Here is a 27,462-nt window from a genome sequence, read left to right on the forward strand (position 1 = left end):
TCCCAAGTGTAAAAAATCTTGAAACAGTCTACATATTGCACACCATCCTCACACTTAAGTACTATTTAGAAGACCATGATACTAGCTAGATGAATCTGATTTAGATTCACAGTTTCTTACCCAAAGGAGTTTTTAAAAGACACTTATTTTCTGTTTTCCTGACATTTCTCTTTCTTTATCTCTAGATGAAAATAATGAGCAATTTAGGACATGATGCAAATCTAGGATTTATTGATCACATATTCAATGACATATACAGAATGAATCTATAGGATAGAAGTTTCCACACAGCATTTGCCTAGAGTCAGATTAGTTTAAATTGTGCCTTGACTTTTGAATGAAATACTAGATGCAATTATCATAAACTAAATCAGAATATTACAAATAAAGATATTCTTTTTTTTTGTTTTTTTGAGGAAGATTAACCCTGAGCTAACCACCGCCAATCCTCCTCTTTTTGCTGCAGAAGACCGGCCCTGAACTAACATACATGCCCATCTTCCTCTACTTTATACGTGGGATGCCTACCACAGCATGGTGTTTGCCAAGCGGTGCCATGTCCACACCCGGGATCTGAACTGGTGAACCCCAGGCCACAGAGAAGCGGAATGTGCGAACTTAACCTCTGCGCCACCGGGCCGGCACCAAATGAAGATATTCTAACACAAAGACTTGTATGATCTTGTTTAGATTGTCGATGGTGGTTTCGTCCAAATTTTCTTCATTGTCATCCATGGTGTGCCAGACTTCAGGGAAAGGAGACGATATCAGATGCAAAACTGGAACGCCTAACAAGAAAGAACCGACTTGTAATCAAGTGCACATTTCCGGTGAGTGAATTAGCAACTGTCATTCTTCAAGCAGAATTCTGGGAGCTCTGTACCTTATAAAAACAGCTGATAATTCATCATATTCTGTGTACCTCTTTGTATCTCACCCTTGTACTCCTAAGTCATTCATTCATTAACAAATGTTAATTAATTCAGTAAATAATTATAAAGCAGCTTCTATGTATCAGTCCCTATTCTAGGAGTTGAGTTTTCATCAATGAAAAGCCCAAGCCCTGCTCAGATGGGGCTTACATTCCAGTAGAGAAAGAAGCAAGTAAACAAATATAAAAGATAATTTTGGAAAATGATGAGGCTTATGAAGAATAATAAAGCAAGGTAAGGGAATAGAGAATGAGAGGCAGACAGTAGGGCCAAGAAAGGGGTATTTAAAGTCATGAAAGGCCTCTTTGAGAAGCTAACATTTAAATAGAGACATGCAATAAGGAGAAAGCAAGCTGTGTAAGATGTGGAGATGAGCATTCCAGGCAGCACTGGTTGTAAGTGCAAAGGTCCTGAGGTAGAAGCATGCTTGGCCTGCTTGAGAAACAGCAAGGAACCAATGTGGCTGCATCAGAGCAATCATTGGAGAAAGAGGTAGGAACTGATATTTGAGAGGGAGAGCAGAGTCAGAAAATAGAGGTCCTTGTAGGTCATGGTAAAGACTCTGGGTCTTATTCCACATGACGGCAAGCCAACGGAGCTTTAAAGCAGGGAAGTAACATAATTTGATTTACATTTTTAGAAGATAGCTCTTACTCCTATGTAAAGCATAGGGAAGCAAGAACAAAAGCTGGAGACCAATTGAGAGGTTACTGCAAGAGTCCTTGGGTTGATTTAGATTTCCACCAGGAACATCAAGGATATTGCTTCCTTATTAATTAGAAAACACCAGAGTTACACAAAGTGTAAGAATACAATCAAACTCCATGAAAGGGAAGGCACAGACAGTGGAATATGAGCTTTCATAAATATTCTAGGTGTGGGAAAAAATATAAAGGTGTCCTCAAGCATTTGAAATGACTTTCATGAAAAAACGGAAGCCATGAGATGATTAGTGAATGATTTAATTAATTAATTAAATGTAATGGTTCTTCACACTTCTGGATTGCTGCAAATGCACGTAAAACATAATAAATACAATAGGTAAAAAATGCACATGTGCATGCACGCATACATACGCTATACATACACACACACACGTTACCTTTGTTTAAAAATGGAATATGGTCGTCCTGGATCACATTTCCATAACCATTGCTGTGGAAATACGGCCTCTCATAAGAGTGATCCTTAAGCAAACCTAATTCATGAAGTTCATGTTCTGTAGATGACAATTAGACAACAGATGTGTATCTATTTTTATCTGATCAATACTCAGAACGCATAAGCAGTTTGAAATCTTAGCAAACCTGGCAATGGTTCTTAAAACATTATGCAGCAGGGAGCACAGCCACACCTGTGACAAGACATCTGAGCTGAAATGGGGCGTGTACATTTTGGAGCAGTTCTGAAGAGAGCAGAGTCTCACGCGGCTCTAGCCTTGCAGGTGAGAATCTCCTTAGAGGTAGAAACTCAGTAGAACAATGGAGGGATGGAATGAGGAAAACGGAGGAAAAAACACAGGCGTAGATACTTACAGATCCTAGATCTTGGATGAAGAACGCCTTAAGAGGAGACGTGGGGCTTGAAAGGGGAATAGTCAAACAGAACAGGGCTGAAGTATACTGAGTGGCCACTCTATGGGAAAGGATACCTATCATGACCTGCACTAGTGGGTCTCAAATTGCGGTCTCTGACCAGGGCATCAGCATCACCTGGGAACTTGTTAGAAATACAAATCTGGTCCCACCTCAAATTTACTGAATCACAAATCCTGGGGATGCAGCCCAGTGACCTGTGGCGTAACAAGCCCTCCAGGTAATTTTGATGCACACTACAGTTTGAGAACCATGGGCCTGCATTCCATCACACTTGTTTTCTTTTCCCCCTGCTTTTTTCTCCCCAAATCCCCCCAGTACATAGTTGTATATTATTTTAGTTGTGGGTCCTTCTAGTTGTGGCACGTGAGACGCCACCTCAACATGGCCTTATGAGCAGTGCCATGTCCATGCCCAGGATCCAAGCCCTGGGCTGGCGAAGCGGAGCACGCAAACTTAACCACTCGGCCACAGGGCCAGCTCCTCCATCACTCTTGTCATCTTGTAACAGAACCCATGTGTTACGTATAACATGAGTTCTATGTTATAAGATGATAAGAGATCACAAGAAGAGGATTAAGAAAACGGAATGAAACTTCATAGGATAGCTGTGGGTTTTTTTGATTGCTAAATTTAAAGGGTAAAACTAGACCAAGCGGTAAGCACGCATATGTAATACAATTTGGGGAACATCGAGAAAGCCCTTGCCACCACCATAACAATATTCCTATCTGTTTATTGATATTTATAATTCCTTTACCTTAGGATACAATTTTTCCTTGTATAATTAGAGATATGGTTTGAAGCATAAATACCACTAGGAAGGACGGCACAATGGGTTAAAATTGCATTAAAGTGTAAGTTACTGATATAAGTTCATTCTGGTAGAGAAAATAAGAAAAGTGCACAAAATCCTTGAAAGAAGGCCAAACCCAATTTCTTGAGGCTACCATCAAAGTAAGGAAAATATGACGCGAGAAAGAGGCCCAAAAAGTTTATATTAGTATTAACGCCATGATAGGAATTCTTCCAAACCCGGAATTGAAATTTGCTAAAGATAAGCATCTGAGGTTCAGGTAGAAGTTTCTCTTGTATATTCTAGATCTGGATATTGGCAAATTCTGAACTCATGGCAAAAGCATGTGTTGAGATGGCAGTGCTTTCCCACTGCTTACAAGTAATACAATTCTATCCTGCTCCAAGAAGTTTATGTGGCTAGTAAGGAATTCCTAGCCTGCAAGTTCTTGCCTCAGAAGCAGGCTTCCTGGCCTGAATTCTATAATAAAAGTCCATCTCATTTTCATCTCTCCCAGATGAAGCCAATTGGTTTTTTGGGGGTGGAGGGGGGATGTTTAGGGGGTGGAGAAGTAGAGGTATGAAGGAAAGAAGTTATTCTCCTTTTCTTTCTCCATGCCCCAATCCTCTCTCTTGAGTCACAGATATCCTTGTTTCTTTGCCTGGCCTGGCCTGGCCTGACCCGCTCATTTATCTGACACTAAACCTTCTCTTAAATGACTCTTGAAGGATCTTGGCTTTCTCTTGCATCCCAATCTCTTACTCCTTCGGAAAATAGGCAGAGTTTATATTAGATTAAAAGGAAAATCATGCCTGGATAACGCAGAAAATAGAAGATGACGAAGACAGAGATGGAAAAGAAAGAAAAATTAAAGAATATCTTTTGGTGTCATTATAAGAACACAGCGTTCATCACTAGCCAACATGCTTGGCTGAGTAAAGGTTTCCCTGGAAATGCATTCCATATGCTTCAAACGGGACTCTGGAAAAATACTTTCAAACCATTTCTTAGGATATGCAAATATTAAATGTAGTGTTTTATGTTTCCATTTCAAAATGCAGTTTCATGTAGGCAAATAAAGTGGGCCTACTAAAAGAGATAAATAAGAATAATAATCAATAAAGCAAGAAAAAAGACAGTAAAGTATATTATATATTCAAATCCTAATTTAAATCAAATTTTGAATTTTAAAGCATAGTGTTTGTCAGCAGGAAGAAACCAGGTTTGACTTTTTAATGACAACGGTGCTTACCAATTGCTCGAAGTCTATCAAACCATCTGGCAGTATTTGGAAAAAAATTGGGAAATGTTGGGTTTGGAGCTCCAATTAAATCCAGCAAGACCAACAAATCCTAAAGGAGAAAAAAGATTGTTTAATCGCTGTCACCAAAACACATTTTACATTCATCAATAGAAAAAAACAATCAGGGGCCAGCCTGGTGGCACAGCAGTTAAGTGTGCACATTCCGCTTCAGCGGCCCAGGGTTCGCAGGTTCAGATCCCAGGTGCGGACATGGCAGCGCTTGCCAAGCCACGCTGTGGTAGGCGTCCCACATATAAAGTAGAGGAAGATGGGCTCAGATGTTAGCTCAGGGCCAATCTTCCTCAGAAAAAAAAGAAAAAAACAATCAGTCCAAACTAACTTCATTTTCATAATTGAGAGTAATACAGGGAGCTGTATAAATGAACAGAAAGTTTAATAACATTGTAAGCTAATGCTTTGAGGAACTTTTTAAATCTTGCTTACGCAATGTGGACAAATGGCAGTGGATGTCCTCTGTGTCTGTAACCTCAGAAGAATAGCCACAGTTAGATAAATATTTTATATATTAAAAAAGAATATATTTACTTTATTTTCGGGTGGGAGTACACGCCTGTCTGATCTTCTATTCCACTCTAATTAGCCATTTTATCCTTAGTCTGTAATGATACAACTGCCTATAGGAGAGCAGTGGATAATAACTACTTATTCCTCAAAGCAGCATGTAAGAAAAATTCCCTGACAAGGAGCACTATGACCTTACATCTCTGGCTCTCCATTTCCTTTTCTATCAAACAAGAAGTTCAAACTTGCTAATCTCTAACGGTCCACTCTGGCTATAAGCCTCTATAATTAAACCAGTGTTTCTTAACTTGTTTGAGCCAATAAAACATTAGTAAGCTTGAGGACTCCCTGAAGAATACCCCCCCAGATTAAGAATTCCTCATTTATATAAGTGAGATAATTTGTGGGTAAATACCTAACAGATCCTGACACACAGTAGATAAATATTTGCAGAGTTTATGATTCTAAAGACATAGTATCTATTAACCCATGAATGATGATTAAATATATTTCCTGGGAAAAAATAGGCTTGTTTGAAAGAGGAGTATTGGATAGGCTACTAAGAGTTTGTTCCTGGGGGAAAAAATGGTCTTAATCATCACTATGGATTCATGTATTTGGATGGACTGATAAATAAATAAATAACATTGTTCCTCCTACTGATCAACAAGATCTCTCCTCTTCTGAACCCTTTTTACCCACTTGTGCACAAGTGACTGGATGAGGTGTCAACCATACTCTCCTGATCCCATAAGACTTCCCAACGGACAATGGGAAGAAGAGAATGTCAATATGAGACGTGTTAGAGTCACAGACGACATTTAACATGGCCATTTGGACTCACAGGGTAAAGGCTAGTGATAGGACAAAGGACAGGGAAGAGTGGAGGCAGTCAGGAATAGGTTTTCAGGTCACAGAGAGGGTGAAGGCAGATTGGATGAAGGCACAGGGAAGAATGAGGTCTCAAGGGTAGCGTGGGGTTCCAAGCTGGGGTAGTGAGGATTCAAGTACTGAGTCAAGGTCAAATATGAGAAGACAGTCAGAATAGGGAGAGAATTCAAGGGTAGGGTGAGGAACTAGGGAAGGAGTATGGGCCCAGGAATGAGGATGAAAATGGGGTCATGTGTTGCACCCATTGCTTGGTGATAAGAACAGGGTTTTAAGGCAGCATCAAAATGTCTCCACCTCCATGTCAAAAAGACCACATCAAAACTGACACGACAAAATGTCATACACACACTTGGAGGCATGATGATGCTTTGAAGCCATTGAGGAAATTCTTCACTCACATCCCCACACTGTGTCCCACTCTGACTCCATTTCCCAAGACCCCAGCCTCCTCAGGCTTTCTAGAGGCCTCAAAGAAGGGATTTGCTCTCTGTACAGTCCCCGGGGAATGTGCTCCCACTGTACTGAACTGAATTTGATGTTTCCTTTATCTGATTTTTCACACCATTTTAATTAAGCTCCATCAAACATAACTTCTAACCCAGAATCATTCTTTTTAGCTCTGGGATTCCTCAAAAACCCAATGCCTGCCAAGGAATGCTCTATCATAAACACTCTGTTCCAAAGACGCCATGGCATTTTTAGGTCTTTAATTGGCTTTAGCTTTAGCTCCTTTGAGGCAGAGCCTGCAGTTGCAGCACCATGGAAATTACCAGGACTCACCATGCCATGCAACTGGTTGGTGTCTGTTGCTCCAGGTGGGTGTGGGGTCGATGCCATCTTCCGAGCTAAGTGCTGAGACCCGTACAGAGAATCTTGAGGAGACCAGTGAAGAAAAGCCTCTTCCCCATCAAAGAAAATCAGCTGGAGTGAAAGATCTGGCTGGGAGTTTGGAATCCTCTGGTAAAAAGAACAGTAAGAAGACAGCAAAAACGCTGCGAGGATTAAAAAACAGCATGCTTTCCCATTAATGGGAAAAAAAAAAAAAGATAAATATGCCATGAAGAAAAGGAAAATACCAAAGCAAATGAAAATATTGCCAAAGCTTATTTCATACCACTTCCTCTCTGAAAATCATCACACCTCCCACAGTCTTCGCCCATATAAAGAGAAGTGTGAAACTGTGGAACTGCTATGACGGACATCGTGACACATCACCTAGTTCCCTTTCAGAAGAATGTGTTGCCCCTGCTGCCGGGACAGCTGTCAGCAGAAGGCCTTCAACTGTTAGCCCCTTTAGGAACTGCCTCAGCCATATGGGTGTTCTTCACCCAATGACTGACCTAAGCTGGTCCCAAGGGCTTTCTAAAGGGCCATTCTACCTCCAGAGCCCCCAGGGGTTGGCTGAGGCTGTTGTGGAAACTGCACGGCAGCTCGACTTCTCCCTCTGCCTAATCCCATTTTTCTTCCCTCCCTGCCACTGGTGTTGAGCCAAGGCCACTCCCTAATAAATGACCCAAATGCTAAACTCCACAACAGTGTACATCCCAGGGAACAACCTGAAAGCACTGCAAATCTTTCTTGCTTCTCACCTTATTTAAGTCTGCAATTTTTTTATTGAGTCTAAGTTCAAAGATCTGTCCTAGGAATGCAACAGGGACACAAGGAATGATAATTATAGCCTCTCCCTTGAAGGAACCTACACCTTAGTTGGGTGAGAGAAAGATAAACTGAATACAGGAGCATGGCCAAACATGCCAAGTTCACAAATGTAACACAACATCCCTCTGGGAATTGGATAGAGTGAGAGGTTGAATCCGCCAGACCTCAAGGAAGACTTTATGACGGTGACAGTATTTGAGTGGAACTTAGAAGGGTCAGTAGGATTCTGATAGATTTTATACTTTCCATAGTCAAACTCTCACCTTTCAGATTAGTCCTTCTGGTACTCTGACTCCCACAATCCCAGGAATCCCTAATCTATTGAATCATTCATCTTTTCAGTCCTTCATTCCCATGATGTCCTCACTTCACTCCATATTCTGCTTCAATTCCAGAGTCAATCATTCTAAATGCTCCCTTGCATACACGCTCAACTCCCTTGCCTCTTCCTGCCTTGCTCAAACTCACATGGCAAAAACATAACCTTACGTCCAACTCTCTGCCTACTTTGTGCCTACACTCATGCAGCTGAACCCGGCTGAGAAAAATATACAAGCATTTGCTCTCTCTGCCACAGTACAGTACAGGGAGAACGTGCTCCCATTGGACCAAACTGAATCTGATGTTTCTTTAATCTGTTATGGATATAACTTCTCTATCTTCCCAAGGATGTTAACAATAGTGTCCTTTAAGTTATCTTCTGCTCCTGTACTCTATTTCCTCTGGGTTCATTTTTCAATTTCTATTACTTGTTTTGCTTGCTTGCTTTCATGCTGGAGACTGTCCTCAAATGTCTGGTCGTCCTTTGTGTTCAGTCACATTAAAGAATAAGCTACTGAAACACTGATTAGACACACAGATTGGTTGGCTTCACTGCAGGGCAATCTCGTGCGCAGTTGGTGTTTTCACTGAGGATCCCCAACTGTCACTGTCTGTGGGTCTTTTCTCTGAGATGGCTCATGTTCTCTGGAGAAGGATCCTCCAGTTTCCTGGCTACTGGGCATAAGCTGGCTGCTCGCTTTTTCAGGCTGGAACTGGGGAAAAGGCTGGGGAATTTCACTGTTCAATGTGTAGACTTTCACCTATCTTGATTTCCACGAGGCAGCTTATTACTGCCTTTCTCTATATCTAGTGTCCCCATATCCAGAACCTCCCTGATTCAATTTCTCCAGAAAAATGTTCTATCATCTCCTCCAAGAGTACAGGTGAGGTACTCACATATCTGCTAGATGCGGGGTGGGAATCTATTTACCTAAGTGCTCCTTTTACAGATTAATAACACTCCTTCCCAGCCTCCTGCCTCACTTTTGCCTTCCTCATTCCTCCCTCCAGTTTCTGAGCCATTCCAAGATTTTGCCAGAAAACCACCAGCTTCTTCCATTTCCTCCTCTCCCAGGGGGAATGTGACCTCTCTATTCTGCTATGTCATTTGCCCTATGTCCATTCACCTTCTGTCTTCATATCATGGTTCCCATTAACAGATGTTCCCTAGTTCCTTCAAAGATGGAGTTTTCCTGATTGTTTTAGGGTGATTTCACAAGAAGGAGAAAAATGTTTTTATCATCTAAAAACTAAGTTATTTTGTATGCTGATCATTTCAATTGTCCTAATATTGCTCCTTAATTAGACAACAGGAAAAGGACAGTTTACCATTATACTTTGAATCTCTCATAACTACTGACAGCATTAGGTAGAGGAGGTGTTTGTCTGTATAATACATATGCACTCAGAGTTTAATAAGAATTAAGTAATTAAACAGATTTTTTCAATGGCAAAAGGTTCAAGGTGCATACTTCAGTGAGACATTCTGAGTTTCCAGTTGTTTCAAGGGCCTTTACTGGCCCCAAGTTCTAGCTCTAAATCAAACAGCATAATCATGGAACACCAAGGCAGAATGAGACTGCTTGGGACCACAGACTTTCTGCTCATGCCAAGAGCAGAAGCAAAAGGAGGTAGTTTCCACATTCTGCAGGCTTGAAGGTTCATGTGCCTCACTGAAACGTCAGCTGAGGGACTCCATTGATCATGCAATAATTTACCTTCATGCTGTTCTCTTAGCATCAGTTCATTTAGACAGGCGAGACTGTTGTGGACAATGATCCTGAGATCTATGACGCAACTTGCTCTTTTTACTTCTTTTCAGGACTGGCAGGAAAATAACTGTGGCCCTCAATTTCTAGTAACTCAGCCTAGTACCTTGGAGTGAGGAAAATCTGTGTAGCCTGATTTGTGAAGGTCTTCCGATCCTTCTTCATTGTAATACAATAAATGCCTAGTTACCAGTGTTAACATAGTCAGTGAATTATCTTCAGTCGCTCCTCAGCCAAGGTTGTTATCAGCTAATGCCACAATAATAAGGTGTGTAAAACCACCCCAAACTCAGTGGCTTAAAACAACAATCATGTGTCTTCCTGGGTCTGTAGATTAGCTGAGGGACAGGGTTTGGCTAGAGGATCTCTGCGTCACCCTGCAGTTATCAAGGTTGGTTCTGCTCCACACATCTCTTCTCCTTCTCAGACTGACAGGCAAGCCAAGGCATGCCCTTCTCATCATGATGGCAAAGCATGAGAGAGCACGCCCTATTGCATAAGCACATTTCCAGCCTCTGCCTGTGTCACATCTACTAGCATCCATTAGCCAAGACAAGTCAAACAACAAGTCCAGAGTCAAAGAATGAGAAAGTACAACCTGCTACTGTGGGAGGCCACAGCAAAGTTACAAGGCAAAAATGTAAATGTATAAGTCTAATCTTATTACTGGAAGGTGAAGGGCCACAAAGAGTTGGAACGATAATCCAGCCTACCATCCAGTGCTCTCCCAGGTCACATTCCACCACCACCTACCTTCCCAATCCATGACAGCTGAAGAACTTGAAATAACTCCTTAATACAAATACAGTTAAAGTACAACTGAAAGAATAAATCCAATACTCTCAAAGTTTGCATTCTAAACCAGTTTTTTTAATATGGATCAACACCCAGAAATGGGATTGCTGGATAATATGGTGGTTCCATTTTAAATTTTGTGAGGAACCTCCATACTATTCTCCATAGTAGCTGCACCAACTTGCATTCCCACCAATAGTGTATGAGGGTCATTTCATTTCATGTCCTTACACTAGAATGCAAATAGGAAAAATTAAACTTTTATATCAGCTTCTGAACTGCATCACCCAATTGCTGGGGAAGGGTGCTAGTTAAAAGTAGGGCAGAGCATGGGACAAAGATATTACAGAAGGTTCAGAAAACAAAACCAAATGAGAAAACAGTGAAAAGGATACCAAGAGGTTATAAATAATTCTTGTTTTCTTCAAGTATACCATATCCGGCAAAAACAGAACCAAATCTCCCTATTGCTTCCATTACAAGATAAACATTTTACTTCTTTACCCTCATTGTATCAAAGGCTAGCCCCTTCATAAAGCTCTGAGGGAAAAAAAAGACATGTGTTGCCTGTGAACAAAGTTTCTTGTCTTTGCTTTGTTATGTTTACTTGGTTATGAGTGATATCTGAACAAAACGTCTTCATCTCGTTTAGCCCTTTTTTCCAATATACCTTTAAGAACACAGAGACTGAAATAACATCTGAGAGTCCCAGAAGTATTTTGAGCTGAAACGTAACAAAAGCTCTGTTATGCTACATAAAATTGAGCCGAGATTGACAGATAATAACAATAATGCATTTCTACTTCATGCTTTTCATCTCGCTATATCTGAATTACCCACCCTCTACTTTGGAACCACTTTGCAGCAACTCCCTCCCCTCCACTCAAGAGCTACCACGTCTCAGATTAGAAGGCTGTGATGTTTCATGGCTATATAAACAAGAAGAAATAAACACAGTTCCCATACATATGCCTGCACCAACCTTCCACCTTCTTTGTTTTTCGCAAAGAAATGTTGTATTTAACTTAATGTGTATTCAAAACTAAGAAATTAGGTGCCAATTAACGAATTCATTGTCGTGTATCTTAGGTTTATTGCCCACGGTTGACATTCCAAATAATGTAATCTTCCAATTAATACTCATTCAACCTCATCTCATTTTGCAACAAATTAGTGCAAAACGTGCTGAAAGTCTACCTTTCTAAACAGGCTTCTCACTCCCCCAAGGATTCTAGACTTCTCTCTGAGTTACTGCTAATGTGTTTTATCCCAGGAATCTACAAGAATGAAACAGATACCTTCAAGGAAAGGAGTTGCTTGTCTAAGGCACGGGCAAGTTCCAACATCATGGCACATGGCACGGCTGAATCAGTAGCTCCCACAAACACCCTGTTGTTCCATTCGGGAAAATATTTGGAGTCATAGTGACAGGCGAGGACCAGGTGACGTTTAGCAGTGGGGTTGAGGGTGCTGATGATATTTGAGAAAGACCGGTATCCATAGGGTGTCCAACTCAAGAAGGTGTCCACTTCCAAGACCCAGTCAGCTTGAAGTCTCTGAATTCTCTGCATGATGTGCTGGTCAAAACAAAAACCGAAAGTCCAGATCTAGACACTTTTCATTGAAGTATATTTTTAAAATTGTATGTGATGCCTTTCAAGTTAAAAATGCAATACACACTTATTGTATTAATAGTAAGGATGTTTAAAGGAAAAACTAATCCTCTCCCTCTCCCCTAACCTTCCCGCTGCCAGTCAATCCCAACCAATTGTGATTATTACCAACGTTAACAGTCTGATGTGTATCTTTCCACACCCTTCTTGTTTATACGAATATATACTAGCACACAAACACATATATTTGGCCACGTATGTTTTTATATAAATAGAATCCTACTTTACACATTACTCTGCCCCCTTGTTCTTCTTACTTAACAATATTTCATGGACATTTCTACATGTCAGGAGATAGAGATCCAGTTCAATACTTACTAAAGTCCGTTCTCAATATCTCTAGGAGGCTAGGAAGGCATGTTTGAGAAATCAGATATACCAAGGTCCTACAGGTCTCAGCTTCCACTCTTAGAGTGGAAGCCCCACTCTTTGAGGGCAAGAGCTGCAAACAGTAGCTCTTTTTGTCCCAAGTTCATAACATGTGCCCCAAGTCCAGCAAATATTTCATAACGTAACAAACACTAACAAAATATACTGATGCTCACCTGCTAAGGATAATGTAGAGAGAGTCCAATAACAAGGGGGTGGTTGGGGGATATTTGAGGTCCTGTCCACTCTAAGAATCGATACGGAATTATGAACCATAATGACATATCAAGTAGCTTTCCTTCTGCACCCAAGGCAAGTCTAGAGCCACTGCAAATGCTGGTAAAAAAATAAAAAAGAATTGATTTTTCCATCTCTCCTGGTCACCTTAGCCCATATGAGCAATATGGTGATTGATAGGAGAAAGCAGCAGATGGAAAAGAAACAGATGGAAAAGGGACTGAAAGTGTCTTCTTTAAGAATCTAGAATTTGTGGTGTGAGAAGTTATGAGTAAATTCATTGCTGTTCCATTTATCTTTTATCTTTATTTTCCCTTTGCCTCATTTTCTCTCTAGGTTCCATTTATTTTATTTTGAAATATTATAAACGTTTTTGTAAGTTGCCTTGAAGAATTTTTTTTTAATCAAACAATGAACTAACCATCAACATAACTGGCAATTTGTTCCAGAATTAACATCCAGTGGGGATGGACCTTGAGATGATAAACCAGTAACTTATAATAACTGGAAAAAATGGGAGAGTTTTCTCCTTAAGGAAATACAAGACTTTCTAGCCCAGCCAAGTCTCATGCAGCTTGCCCTAACTAACATGACATGACACGTAGGCTGGGGCTTTGGGAAAACTGTGGCAGGAAGCTTCCAGGAAGAACAGAACTAAACCAGAGAGGAGGACAGTGATTCCACAGTCAATCCTGCAAAAGCCAAATAAATGCGTGATTCGCCAGCTAGTCACCCCTTGCTTTCTGTAGAGAGGTGGACTTTGGCCTAAATAGCCTATGGCCCAATACCTTGCCTTTCCTATTACAAGTTTACAAGTTGTCTTTTCATATAATAAAAAAAAATGTTTATAAACTTTTTGAAATCATCATCCCTCTCTCACTTACTTTGTTAACCTCCACAATTCTTAGTACTAGGCATTGCTCACAGTAGGCTATCAATAAATATGGGCTGATTGTAACTAAGAAGTTATTCTCAGTGAGAATATATAAAATTACATAATGTAGAACATTAGCAGTTTGAACAGAGAGAAATCACTGTGCATCTAAGATAAGCTTTCCACAGAATATGAAAATAAGTTATCCCCAGACTTTGGGGAATAGAAGTTTTTCCATAAAAGGGGTCATCTAAAAAAAAAAAAACCATATACTCCAGAACATCTGGTATCCAGATGATGAACAGCTCCATAAAATGTCTTCAGCACCAATAGCCTGCGTGCTTACAAAGTGAATTGGGATTTTAAAAACATATCTGTTAGCTTTACTCGGCTGAAACCTCACACACAAACTCATTTCCCAACTACTAAACAGGTCTTGGCCATAATTTCTGATGTCTATGTTGACACTAAATTCCACAAAAGCATCAATATATGCCCTCAAAAGAGTTCTCCCTGAAGTAACCTTTTTTATTCAGTATAAATGTTTTTTATTTATCTTAGCAACTAATTTCTTTATAAACAATCAAACTGGCTGCATAATCTAATTAGATTGCCAATATCCCTTGTTGATGTGCTTTTGGTCTCGGGCTTAGTCTGCAAGTTCCCACCACAATTCTCTAGAGTAGGCGTCAAAAACTACTGCCCTTCTCACTAAAACGCCCCTAGGCAGGAAGTGCTTGGCTGTGGGAGGGAGTCAAAAGCAGCTGCACTTCCCTACACCGGTAGCAAAAGCCTGGGTCCACCAGGGATGCTAAAGTGCAATTTAGAAGACAGGCTGCATTTTGGATCACTATACATCTATTTTTTAAAGTGGGGAAGGGAGAAAGAGAGATGGAGACAGAGAGAGATGAAGACAGAGATAGATGGAGATTGAGTAGAGAAAAAAAGAAATGAATACAGAGATAGAGGTGGAGACAAGGAGGGACAGAGAGTGAGCGAGGAAGAGAGAGAAAGATAAAGGTAAATATAACATTCTACTTCCAGAGGGGGAAGGCCCAGGGGATTTTAGGTTAACATTAGTGAATGATCCTGGGTCTAATTTAATTAAACTTAAATTCTCATCTCCAGGTTCTGAGAATCAATGACATTAGTAGACCAGATTTGTTTGAAGGAAGCAGATTCTGCAGTATTTGCACCAATCTGCACAGACCATTGTCAGGATGCTGAATCTCGCCGCTAGAGATGTCAAGGACCTCTTCCTTCTTGGATGTACCACATACTAGTCTCCTGGGCTCCGAGCTGAGGCTCTCCGTCTGGGCCCTCCACTCAGGGATATACACGCCTTTTGCTGAAGTGGGCCAGCTTCAGCTTCTCAGATGCTCTGTGCAGCTATAGGGGATTTTAACCATGAAGTTTCCAGGTTGCTTCTTTTAGACAAAGTTTCTGGCTTGCACCTTAGTGAGACTTTATCATCTTAATTTTTTAATCTATTTTTTATTCCTATATCAGATAGAAGTCACTGAAATACCTCAAAATTTCATGCCTTCAAATTATTTATTTTACAAATAAATTATCTCCTCAAATAAAGATATTCTAAAAATCCAATAGGCACCTCTAGGCTCATTGATCAGAGACAGTAAAAACGCAGACCAATGGATATTGTTCCTATAATATTCTCTGAAAGAGAATCCATAGCAATGCGCATCTTTATTGACAACTGCAAAACTTAATTCAACAATCAACTTTATATCAAGTCCACTTTTTTTAGATTTGAGAGTTTTCTCTAGTTACAACCCTGGAACTCTATAAATTATAAAACATCTGATCTAGTGCTCAAAAAGGGCTCAGGAAAAAGTTTTTCCACCAATCTTTTTTAAACTTAGTTCTGAGTGAAAGGTACTAATCTTACTCACTTAAGGCCGTTAGTCTAGCACCCTCATAAGAACTCAAGTGTCATCCATGTCATCTTCAAGAGCAGAAACCCTTTATCTTCCACAGCTCAGGGGACAGCTCTCTAAAAATTCATGGTGATTTTCTTCTCAAAAAATTATAAAGTTGAATCTCTTAAGTGAGATTTCTAACATCCTGTAAGGATTACTGCCAGGTCAGGTAGACCATGCATGGGCAACCCAGGAGCAGTTCTCAACACGTCCCAAAATACTGTCAGTAAATTTCTCATTTGCCTCCACCCGCCTATGACATGGAAAATGTTTTTATGGGTTCAGTAACACTTTTCAATGAATACGTATTTTTTAATCACAACAGTGTCTATGTATATTATTTATGATATATATTCTGTTAAAGCTAAATAAAGATCAAAATAGCAATACTGTGTTTATGGACTTCTAGAGGCCCATAGGCAAGGAACCTCAGGTCTGAAGTACACATATGTTTCTGGGTATATACGGCCTTCCGATCAAATGGTATGGGGAAATGAAAAAGGGTCAGTTGAGTGAGTATTATACACCTAGATCTTTTTCTAATGAGGAACTGAGGATTTTGGAAAGCCCCAGTAAGTGCCCTACACTTCTATTAAGAACATGCTTAGGATGGGGCCGGCCCCGTGGCCGACCCCGTGACCCAGTAGTTAAGCTCACACGCTCTGCTTCGGCGGCTCAGGATTTCACTGGTCTGGATTCTGGGCGTGGACATGGCACCGCTCGTCAGGCCACGCTGAGGCGGTGTCCCACATACCACAACTAGAAGGACCCACAACTAAAAAACGTACAACTATGTACTGGGGCGTTGGGGGCTTTGGGGAGAAGAATAAAAAAAAAAGAAGAAGATTGGCAACAGTTGTCAGCCCAAGCGCCAATCTTTAGAAAAAAAAAAAAGGGGGAGAAGAAAATGCTTAGGAGATGAGGCCCAGGGAATATCGTTGAACCGAATGGCATGTGTCTCACTCTCCAACTTGGGCACGAGAAGATCCAGAGCTGGAGACTTTTATGAGCATACACTATACAGCTGGTTCCGCCCAGCCACCACTTTCCAATGATAGGATGGAGAGGTCAAGCAGATTTGGGTCCAAGTTCTGGCCTCATCACTACCACATGTACAACCTTGAACAAGATAATTCATACACCTAAATCTCAGGTCTTTTTAAATCTGTAGCACTGGGATAAAAATAGTACCTACATGGTAGCATTGCTGCGAGGTCTGAATGAGATGATCCATGCAAGGAACTCCATAAAGTCCCTGACCTAAAAACAGTGCTCAGTGAAAGTCAGCCATCATCGTTATTATTCATTACTCTGCCTAAAGGTTGGTAAGAAGTAAGGCGCTCCTTGGATCTCCCCCATTTAATTCCTTAGGAGAAGCAGGAGCTGTTTGGATGGAAGACAAGAGGCTGATGGAGAGACAGACAGTGGCTGTCTGTTAGCCTTGAGGGGCAGAAGCCATATACCTGACAGAAAAGAAGAGCCCAACACCTGTGCCACTGCGCCTTGCAGCTGTCACTCTGTCACAGCAGTGGAGTGCCAAGGTCTTTGCCTGAAGAGTTAGGCAGATGAAGTACTCTCAGAGTTAGATATGAGGGGCCAGTCTCTCCCCACTCCTTCTCAAGTTGCCCCATGAAATGGGGCTAGTTTTACAAAAAACAGTCATTCAGAGGCAAAGTTTCAGATTGCATAAGAAGACTGACACTAAGGAGGCAGATAGAGATTCAAAATCTGACCCAGCTTATGGCCTAATCACCCCTCAATGGCAGTGTCTTTCAAACTGCAGTGGTAAAATCAGTGGGTCTTGAAATCAGTTTAGTGAGTCATGATTAGCATTTTTTTTAAACTAGTAGAATAGAATTAATATCAGAGTAATATTAACATATTAATATGATATTAATAACAGTGTCAGAGTAAACTGTAGGTAATAAGAGTATTTTTTCATGAAATTTTTGCGTCAGTTAAATGTTTTTTTACATATCACTCAATCTTTTATTTTTTTACATTTATGTAAATTTAACTAACATAAAATGGACACACTCAAACTTATTCATAACTGAATAAGGAAGAAATACAGCAATCAAATCCATGTTTTTGCAGCTGGTCAGCCTTTTATAGCTGGTCTTTATAACTACATTCTTCCATTATCCATTTCATATTTCTTTTGTTCTCAGCAAACTTATCTGGTTGTGGTCCTTCACCTGGTTGAACAACCCTAACCTCCATTTGTGAAGAGTCAGGACCCTTAGTAGTCATGCCTGGGTTGGTTTCTTGTGATTTTCCATTGATTTTATTATTTTTCTTCATCTTTATGTTTGTGTGGATAAAATTTAAAATGTATTTTTTTACCATGGATCAGAAGTTTGAAAAGCACTGCACTGGAGAAAGTAGCTTATTACTGATCTTGACTCTCCCTCCAGGATGAGTACAATTTCCCAATGGAGAATGAAGGCCTCACAGGACAATACCTCACTCTCGGCCCAGAACCTCCAAGCAAGGACTGTAAAAGGCTGTTAATGTTGGGTGTTTAAGAGTCCAAGAAAACTTGGTTGGGTGCCCCGGGGGTGTGTTATAGAAATGATCAAGAGTTGAGTACTTAGTACCCTGTCTGCTGTTGTACCCCGGGGAGAGATTTCACACAGAAATTGAGTTAGATTAATACGCATCACTTAATTCAGAACAGATGTTTCCTCCCAGTTGTTTGCTTTTCTGGGTTGCTTATTTTGGTGAATAATAAGATGACATGACATATCTGAATGTTAGACAACTCAGCACTTTGGACATAATATTATCTCTCATGTGAAAGCGAATACTATTTAACAAGCTTTAGGTTTGTGTGCTGTGTTCTCACCTGGCGAGCAGCGTAGCTTCCTCGGGATCCCGGGTAGCGCTCTATCAGCAAGGGTCGTAAGTCATTTTGCCACATTTCAGAAATATTGGTGCCTTCTGCCACGCGCCGAAGAGATGAGGAATTCAAAGTGGCTGGTCGGTGATAATTCTGAGGATTGAATCACATTATTGAACTGGCTATCATTTCATAACATGTTTAAGACTCACCCTGAGACATGTGCAATTAAAAAACATTTGCTTTGAATCTCAAAATAAAGGGATAGCTCTTATGTCACGCAAGGTACTTTAAACTACTCAACTTTAAAACTGGTCTCTTAGACCTAGAAAGTTAAACTAATTGTTTTGGCAGTTTATTTTAAAAATAAAATTAACATAATTCTTAGAACTTGAAAATTAATATTTATCACATTTCCTGTGTAACGTTTAATGATTTTTGGTACAATTGCTTTGTAAAAGTAAGGTTTAAAGATATCAATTATTGGGGCCGGCCCGGTTGTGCAGTGGTTAAGTGTGCACGTTCCGCTTCGGCAGACCGGGGTTCGCTGGTTTGGATCCCGGGTGGGGACATGGCACCACTTGGCAAGCCATGCTGGGGTAGGCGTCCCACATAGAAAGTAGAGGAAGATGGGCACGGATGTTAGCTCAGGGCCAGTCTTCCTCAAAAACAAAAACAAAAAAAACAACTATTGATCTCTTGTTCTTAAGAAAACCCACTATTTAAAAAAAGAACGGGCAACAAAACAATATATTTTGTTCGCATAACTGTTTTATAAAAGGCAGTGTGGTGTTACAGAATAAGCACTGTCTTGAGGTCGGACAAGGTGGATTCAAAGCTGCTGGCTGCCATTTATAGGTTGCATAAGCGTGGACAGTTCCCTTAACTTCTCATTTCTCTCAAAAAACTAATAAAGGAGTTTGAGCTAGATCTGCACTGTCCGATATGGTAGCCGTTAGCCACATGCGACTATTAAGCTCTTAAAATATAGCTAGCCAAATTGAGATGTGCTTTAAGTGTAATATACACAGCAGATTAATAATTTTTATAGTGATTACATGTCGAAACGATAATTTTTGATATGTTACATAAAATAGATTGTTAAAATTAATTTCACCTATTGCTTTTCACTTTTTTTAACGTGGCTACAGGAAAATTTAAAGTTACATATGTGCTTCTCAATATATATTTCTATTGAACAGCTCTAACCTACACGATTGTTGCAATTCCTTTCACCCAGAGTTTAATGCTTCTATAACCCATTAAATAGTACACTTTTTATCTTCAGTTAAAATTATTTTAATATTCTATTAATGCTCCAACTCTTAGGTACACTTATATATTATTAAGTAAACCTTAACTTAAACAGCTAAGTAAATATAATATTCAAATATACATTTTGGATACTACTTCACACATGCTGTATTTTCTTATGATACTAGTAATGATGAATTATTCATTGATTACAGGTTTATCAGGCACTCAGTGACAAATGCGTTACTCCTCTCCACAAGGAAGTGAGTGGTTGATGAGATGATCTCTTCCCTAAGGGGAACAATGAAGGTAACTTAAGGGTTTTAAGTTCTTTGGAAGCCAAAACAGAAATTGGAGGAAGCTTGTCTATTTTACAGTTCTTTCAAGAACCAGTGTCTGTTGAGTATGTCTAAGTAATCACATAGGTATTTTCACTCCATAAGAAACACTCCGTGAGGCTGGTGAGAAACTGTGGAATTAGAGAACACTTACCACCTAATTACTTATATTTATCTACACTTTGATATGCCTCATCATTACTCTCCGGTATTACCAAGCAAAGAGCATGAGCTGTGGGTTCAGACAGACCCTCTCAGTTCAGCCCTCATCACTTACTGGCTGTAACTCTGGCAAGGTTACTTAACCTCATTAAGGCTCAATTTCCTCATCTCTAAAATGGAGGTAATAACACCTACTTCCTAGGATAATTGTAATAAGGGAGGTAATCTATGTAAACTCCCATGGTAAATATTCAATAAGTTTTAGTTCTATTATCTTCTATCAAACACTAAAGAGATATAGAATTGAGAGCTGGAAAGGCCACTTAGAGATGACCTAGTCCACCCTTTTTGATGTATATCAGTGGAAACTGAGGTTCATAGAAATCAGCTGATTTTCCCGAGGGCGTAGGAGAGTTTACGGGTAGGTCCACAAAAAGACGCCGGTTCTGTGCATTCCCAATCCCATGCCAGTCCTGCTCTGCCTCCCTGCTTCCTCTAGACACACTTCCAGTTTACTCCCGAATGTTGATGCCATGCCTGAACATCTTCACATTTGTGTTTATTTACTGGTAATACATTTTTAAATATATTTCCTTAATAAATTTGCCACTGCTGCCTTTAAATTCCTTGGTACCTCCAGGATCTCAGTCCTCACGTTAACTCTCAAACAGCACTTTGAGAAGAAAGGTGAAGCTAAAAGACAAAACAACAGAAATATAGGAAGGGAAAAGAAGAACATGGAGGCAAGAAGTCAGAAGACTTACATGGTTAATTATTATTTAACCCAGCCAACAGGAGCTTGTCTGGTCTCTCCTGCCTCAGGAGCTCCAAGCAGGGCCACTTGTCCCAGCTCACCATGCTTCAGTCACCCTGGTGTCCTTCCAGGCCCTGAAGCAACGTGAGGCTCTGCCTTGTTGGGCCTTTGCATCTGCAATGCCTTCCAGCTTGAAGGCTTTCCTCTTCCTCTTCACCCAGCTAACTCCTATTCATTTCATGTTGCAACTTGGAGGCCACTTCCTGTGTGTTTACTTGTTGAACATCTGATTTCATACACGATGTCAGCTCCATGAGGGTAGGAACTCTCTTTCTTATTTTCCACGTTCTCCCCAGAGCCACACAGTGCCCAGCTTATATTGAACACTCGAAAAATACTGGGTGAATTAATCAAATAAGGAATCAACAGATGAACTATCCTTCTAAAACTATCTTTACATAATAATAAAGTGAAATGGGTATTTTAGTCATCATAGATATCAAATCAGTTGACTGTACCAGCAATTATAAAGACAGGAGAGAGAGGCAACTACGTGCTGCAAAGGGCCAGGAAGGGCTGCAGCTCGGTGTTGGTGCTCTTTGCTCTTTTTGAATTTCTGACAGTTGATGCTTGTGATGATTTAGAGTTGCATTGGCCCAGGGCAGTCACTGTGACAATCAAGAACTGTTGTGTTGGGGCTGGCCCGGTGGTGCAGTGGTTAAGTGTGCACATTCTGCTTTGGTGGCCCGGGGCCTGCCAGTTCAGATCCCGGGTACAGACATGGCACCGCTTGGCAAACCACGCTGTGGTAGGCATGCCACATATAAAGTAGAGGAAGATGGGCATGGATGTTAGCTCAGGGCCCGTCTTCCTCAGCAAAAAGAGGAGGGTTGGCGGCAGATGTTGGCTCAGGGCTAATCTTCCTCAAAAAAAAAAAAGAACTGTTGTGTCAGGAAGGCTGTTTGACCAGTGACTCCTTTTCTATTTACTGTCCATTCCTCCTTCCCAGAGCCTGGCTGATCACTGTGGATGAGATGCTTCACTTCATGTCCACAGTGAAAGGAAATCAAGCTCACGTTTAAATGTGCGATTTATGGAGGCTTGAAAGAGTTCTTAAGCGATTTAAGAGAAAACAGGGACAAAATAAATAACTTTCCAGTATCTCTAGCTGTAACAGTTATTGTGGATGAAACATAGTTGACAAACAGCACCAAAAAACGTTGAATGGATGGATAAAGGGTAAGCTCAGCAGACAGGCCACTGATGCTCCTGAATACAGAGACTTACACATGTTGCTCCTCAATCTCCTGGGCTCAACCATTTAATTAACTTACTTCAGCAAAGAGCCCTCCCTCTCCTCACCTTCCTGGGAGTAAAGATGCTCCTGTGAAATGGCGGAGAGAAAAGCTTCCCAGTCAGTGAAGAACAGAGAGGGAGAAACGACCACACTCAGTTAATTACTTAAGCCTTTCTATTCATTAAAGCCCTGTATGCAAAAGCATTTGACTTTTCCAATCTAAATGGCATCCGTTCGATTTTTATGGAGACTCACTCTCAGAGATCAATAAACATAAAAATCTATATGGAGGGGGGAGGAAAGAGTAAGAGGAGAAACCTAGAAAGAAGGTGTGGACTGGGCATAAGGAAAATAAATGAGGCAAAAATGTGTTGGGCCTGATGTTAGATGCAAACCTCAAATTATTCTAGGTTCATTTCAGTTAAAAGGCACGTAGACAACTTTCCATTGGTACAAGCATTCTCAGAGGAATGAGTCTCTGTTACAGCCCCTGCCTTGTCTTTTCATCCAGGCAGAAAGGACAAAAAGTCTGCTTTGGGTGACAAGAATCTTTCAGCTAAAAAAGTGTGAACCAGATATCCTGAAGCATCTCCTCTAGGTTAATCACACGGTGCCTGGCCAAAGAGGAGTTTAATTACATAATTTGTAGAGCTGGCTCAGCGTGTGGAGGGGTTTGAGATCCCAAACCACTGAATTAAAGGGGGATCATTACAGAAGTGCAGCCAGTGCAATTCCAGTTTCCATCCTATATGAACATCTCCCAGACAGCATTCAGATTAACACCTGTGTCTATCTACAAATCCAACACAGCCAGCATTTACTGAACTCCTTCTGTGTATCAGATGCCGCTGACATTACAAATGCAGTTATGGAAGAGCTGGGAACTGAATAAGATAAAGTTCTGTCTTCTTTCAATGCAACCAGCCCTCTATCTAAAAGCAAAACAGTACGGGCTTTGAACACTACATTGTAGGGTCAGGTCCCAGCTCCCTCACTTACTAGTTGGGACTAGGAAAAGCTTCCTTATCTGTAAAATGGATGTCACAGTACTTACCTGCCGATGTAGAAGCTCAAAGACGGCACATTTTTGTCTTTCTTCCCCTGCCAACACCCAGCCTACCACTGACCTCCCTGTCCCTGCCTTGGAGTCTCCATTGCTGCTTCCATAAGAATCATGGTGGGTGGAGGGGTGGATGGTTAAGGACTTTTAGAACCATGGAAGAGGGGAACACTAAGGACTTTTAGAATACATACGGCTCCGGGGGCAGAAGAATGTGAAATGCTGAAGACAGCAGTAATTGTTTGCCAGAGCTGACCCTGGAGGAGGATTCCCAGGTGAGACCAGCTCTCCTATATGTGGTTCCTCTGTTCAAAAAATCTGCCCCTGTATCCCCAATATGACTTAAATGTTTCTACTTCACCTTTGTTACAATAAACGAAAATTCTACCATTAAAATACATTGGGTCCCAGCTTTATGATAGAGAAAGTTTGGAAATAACCTAAATATCAACAATAAAGGGACAGTTAAATTATGGAATGAAGATGATTTTGCAATCATCAAATGACGCTTTCAATGACTGTTATTGGCTCAAGGAAATACTCATACTGTCAATCAACATAGCAAGATATAAAACTGTATATACAGCACAATCTCTAGTATGAAATAAATATTCATGTGTTTATTTTAAAAATAAACAATTAACCTTTATGGAGCACTTACTATATGCCAGCCACTGTGCCGAGGTCTGTACAGGGACAGCTCATTCAATTCTCACAAAAACCTGTGAGATTGGTATAATTATTATCCATCTCTATTAATGCAAATGTACACATACACATATATATGGAGAGAGAGACAGAACTAAAACATCAAATTTATTTATTTATTTTTGCTTGAGGAGGATTGGTCCTGAGCTAACATCTCTTGCCAATCTTCCTCTTTTTGCTTGAGGAAGATCACCCCTGAGCTAACACCTGTGCCAAACTTCCTCTATTTTGTATGTGGGATGCCACCACAGCGTCGGTCGCTTGGCGAGCAGTGGGTAGGTCTGTGCCTGGCATCTGAACCCTTGAACTCCGGGCTGACAAAGCAGAGCACGTGAACTTAACTACTATGTCACCGGGCCAGCCCCAACATCAAATTTATTTAGAAATAAAAACAACAAAATGGTTAACAGCAATTATCTCTGAATGTGGAATTATGGGAGAACTATAGTTTTCTTTTTAGTATACTTTTCTGTATTTTCCCAGTTTTCTAAAATGAGCACATGTTAACTTCATAATTGAAGGGCTTCAATAGAAGCCATACTTTAATGTACTGGAGCTAATAGCTTCCTTTTTAAAAACATATGTAGCCCTCTTAACAGCCATCAGTCACTCCACCTAAGGGAGGACTGACTTAATGATATTCCTTTTAACAGCTGGTTGACAATGCTGTACTAAAGGAATGAGTTTGTACTAAAGGAACAGGATTAGGAGTCAAGGAGGCAGGGGGCAGGATTCAGAGAAGTAATTTCGGAATATGGATGAACCCCCAGAATAACAACATTTAAGCTCTATGAGGGAGATGAGAGAAAGGGGAAATAGGGAGTGAGAGAAGAGAAGTTTCCAAAAACAAACTACCTATTTTGGAATTCCATTTAAGATCCACCCTGACCTAGAAAGGGGAAGCGATCCCTTGCTCTGGCCCTCCAACCCTCCAACCCTCCCCCACAGCCCTACACTCCTTCACTACCTGGACACTGTTCCCTGCGCCATCAGCCAAGACTCATCTATCTACCTTGAAGAAGAGAGTGGAGGAAGAAAGGAAAGATGAGGGCTCTTCAGTTCCCTAGTGTAATCGTGGTTAAGTTTCCTCATCTATAAATTGGCGGAAGACATACCCTCCTCACAGGGGCACTGTGAGATTCCTGTGAGATGGTTATCTGGTACCCAGATGCCAATGCTCCTTAATATACACCTGTGGGCCCACCCACAAATCTAACAATTTATACTGTTGCTTCCATGGAAAAGTTGGTTGCAGGTTTCAAATAACCAACTCACAATCTTCTGAACACAACCATAAATTAAGGTTGAACTGTTTTTACATACTAAATGCCACTAGAAGAGACACACTTTTTTTTCAAAGCAAAGAAAATGGATTTCAAAATCAATGCTTTCTTTACCACACCTCACCTCTCGCCAGACCAGTGCACCAAGGGCACACCTCACATGATTAAAATGTTAAATGCCATATAGAACAGGAAGGCCTTTATTTTAGAGTGGACTTATTCATTTCCCAGGCTGCAAACTTGTACTGGCCACCTGGAAATTTTATGAAGTCCTACAGAATAAGGGAGGAGAGGACCAGAAATCGGGAAGTGTCGTGGCTGATTGTGTCATTTGCTTACACCATTTGAAAGCATCATTTCCCAAGACAATAGCGAATAGAAGCCTCTTAAAATAAAAGGGATTTGTGCTTTAAAAGACATTTCTCAAAAGTTAAATTCTCATTAGTTTAAAACATTTTAAGAATCCATTACCTTCTCCAACCCACAAATTCATCTTGCCTACAAATGATCCCTTCAGAGCAGTTCTTTCAAACAGGTCTCATCTCACTCATTCCCATCCATTTAGATGTATCGTAAAGACAGATTTGGCGTGGCTCCCATTCTGGTTCTTAAAGCCCCATTCCCAATTTCTGACCAGGAAGGTACCCACCGCCAAGTGAAGGAGAGGATTTAAGTAGTATGTAACTCAATGTTCCTCAATGAATGTTACTCCTACTGAACCCCCATAAGAAGTTGTTTTCCTTATAATGAAGTTATTCTTGAGTCTACCTCCCTCATCCTCACCAGGTTGCCTGTGGCTGGCGGTCTCCGTGTGTAAGTGGGGGCATGCTGTGGCCCCTGAACGGTGAAGCTAATTAAGCATAACCCAGAGAACTGAAGCTGGCTATTCATAAACGTGTGTGGCTGGATGAGAGTGGGCTTGTGAGCCAACACAAGGCCCCTGCATTTACTAGCATGCTGTGTATTTGAAACATGTGAGTAAATAGAGGCATACTGCAAGCATTCAAAAGATCTGCTCAACATTATCGGAGTTTATATCCGTTTACTGTGCTGCTTTTCTTAGTACCTTTAAAAGCACACCATTTTACTCCAATAACATTAAATTTGCATATGTCCCTAGCAATGTCATGATTTCAAAACTGTTACACAAGAAAGGGAAATAATCGTGAACCTCTTTCCGTCATACACAGGGAACTTGCAAATCACTTTTATCCTAAGTTCCTTATATGAAATTTTCACCTACAACTAGATACATTGCTCTGACAACTTCATTTTACTCCTTTTTAAGAAAAAAATATATATATTTTAAAGTAAAGCGGGCCTCCAGTTAAGTTCCTTCGTTCTGAGCTGCTCCGCTTAAAAATCTAAAATAGACAAACAATTACATGTCCATCCAGAGACTGCATGGAAACTTCAACGTCTCAAGGGCGTCCTTGGATGCAGCGGTGGGGGAGCCGTGGGCACATCCCCCCCCCCCCCCCCCGCCCCCACGGTGCGCCCCCCGCCCCCACGGTGCGCCCCGCACCCTGGCGGCCGCCGAGCGCTGAGACCGCTGGCCTCGCGGGTCCCGAGTGGGCGGCTGCGCGGCGATGCGCCCTAGCCTCCCCGCTGGGCGGCCGCCAGCAAGGCACACTTCCTGCGCCTATCAGTACCCGCATCAGACCACAGTCAGGGGAGGCCGGTGACATCACCCAGCTCCCGTGGCGTCTCCAAAGCAGCCCCGAGGCCAAGGAGGCACGGTGGCGAGGACGCAGAGCCGAATTCCTCCGGGCTCCTGATGCGGGCACGGCTGCCTGGACCAGGGATCGCGGCTCTGCCCCGCCTCCCATCCTGCCTAGGTGGGGCTCTCCCGGCCCGCCGTCCCCGCACCCGGCAAGAGCCGCCCAGGTACAACCACGCAGCAGCAGCCCCTCACCTTCTCCTGGGTCCAGGCTACGGCGCCTGGACTGACCCCCCAGGCCGCCCGGGGAAGGGCAGCCACCAGCAGCAGCAGGTGTAGGGTGCCCACGACGCACCGGTCCCCGCCGCCTGCCATCTCTCCGAAGCTGTCTGGGAACTGGTTCCCCCGGCCGCTGGCGGTCACGAGCC

At 41.5% G+C, this 27,462-nt stretch overlaps 1 protein-coding gene across 1 annotated transcript; it reads right to left on the minus strand.

Moving 5' to 3' along the window:
* Window positions 1-553: 553 nt before the first annotated feature.
* Window positions 554-27,462, minus strand: QPCT (glutaminyl-peptide cyclotransferase). Its single transcript, XM_046660163.1, has 7 exons — window positions 27,290-27,462; window positions 18,525-18,671; window positions 11,882-12,160; window positions 6,820-6,996; window positions 4,576-4,675; window positions 2,035-2,151; window positions 554-788 (listed from the first exon to the last, which is right to left on the minus strand). Exons 1-7 carry the CDS (start codon window positions 27,407-27,409, stop codon window positions 619-621), a joined length of 1,110 nt encoding a protein of 369 aa, XP_046516119.1. The 5' UTR covers window positions 27,410-27,462; the 3' UTR covers window positions 554-618.

The sequence above is a fragment of the Equus quagga genome, chromosome 5 (genome assembly GCF_021613505.1).
Source record: "Equus quagga isolate Etosha38 chromosome 5, UCLA_HA_Equagga_1.0, whole genome shotgun sequence".
Taxonomy (NCBI): domain Eukaryota; kingdom Metazoa; phylum Chordata; class Mammalia; order Perissodactyla; family Equidae; genus Equus; species Equus quagga.

Coding starts and splice junctions, on each gene's coding strand:
- QPCT (XM_046660163.1), bottom strand. CDS start 27,409: ATGGCAGGCGGCGGGGACCGGTGCGTCGTGGGCACCCTACACCTGCTG. Junction 12,161..18,524: donor GAAGCTACGCTGCTCGCCAG/GTGAGAACACAG, acceptor TGTTTTGACCAG/CACATCATGCAGAGAATTCA. Junction 6,997..11,881: donor AGCAACTCCTTTCCTTGAAG/GTATCTGTTTCA, acceptor TCTTTTTACCAG/AGGATTCCAAACTCCCAGCC.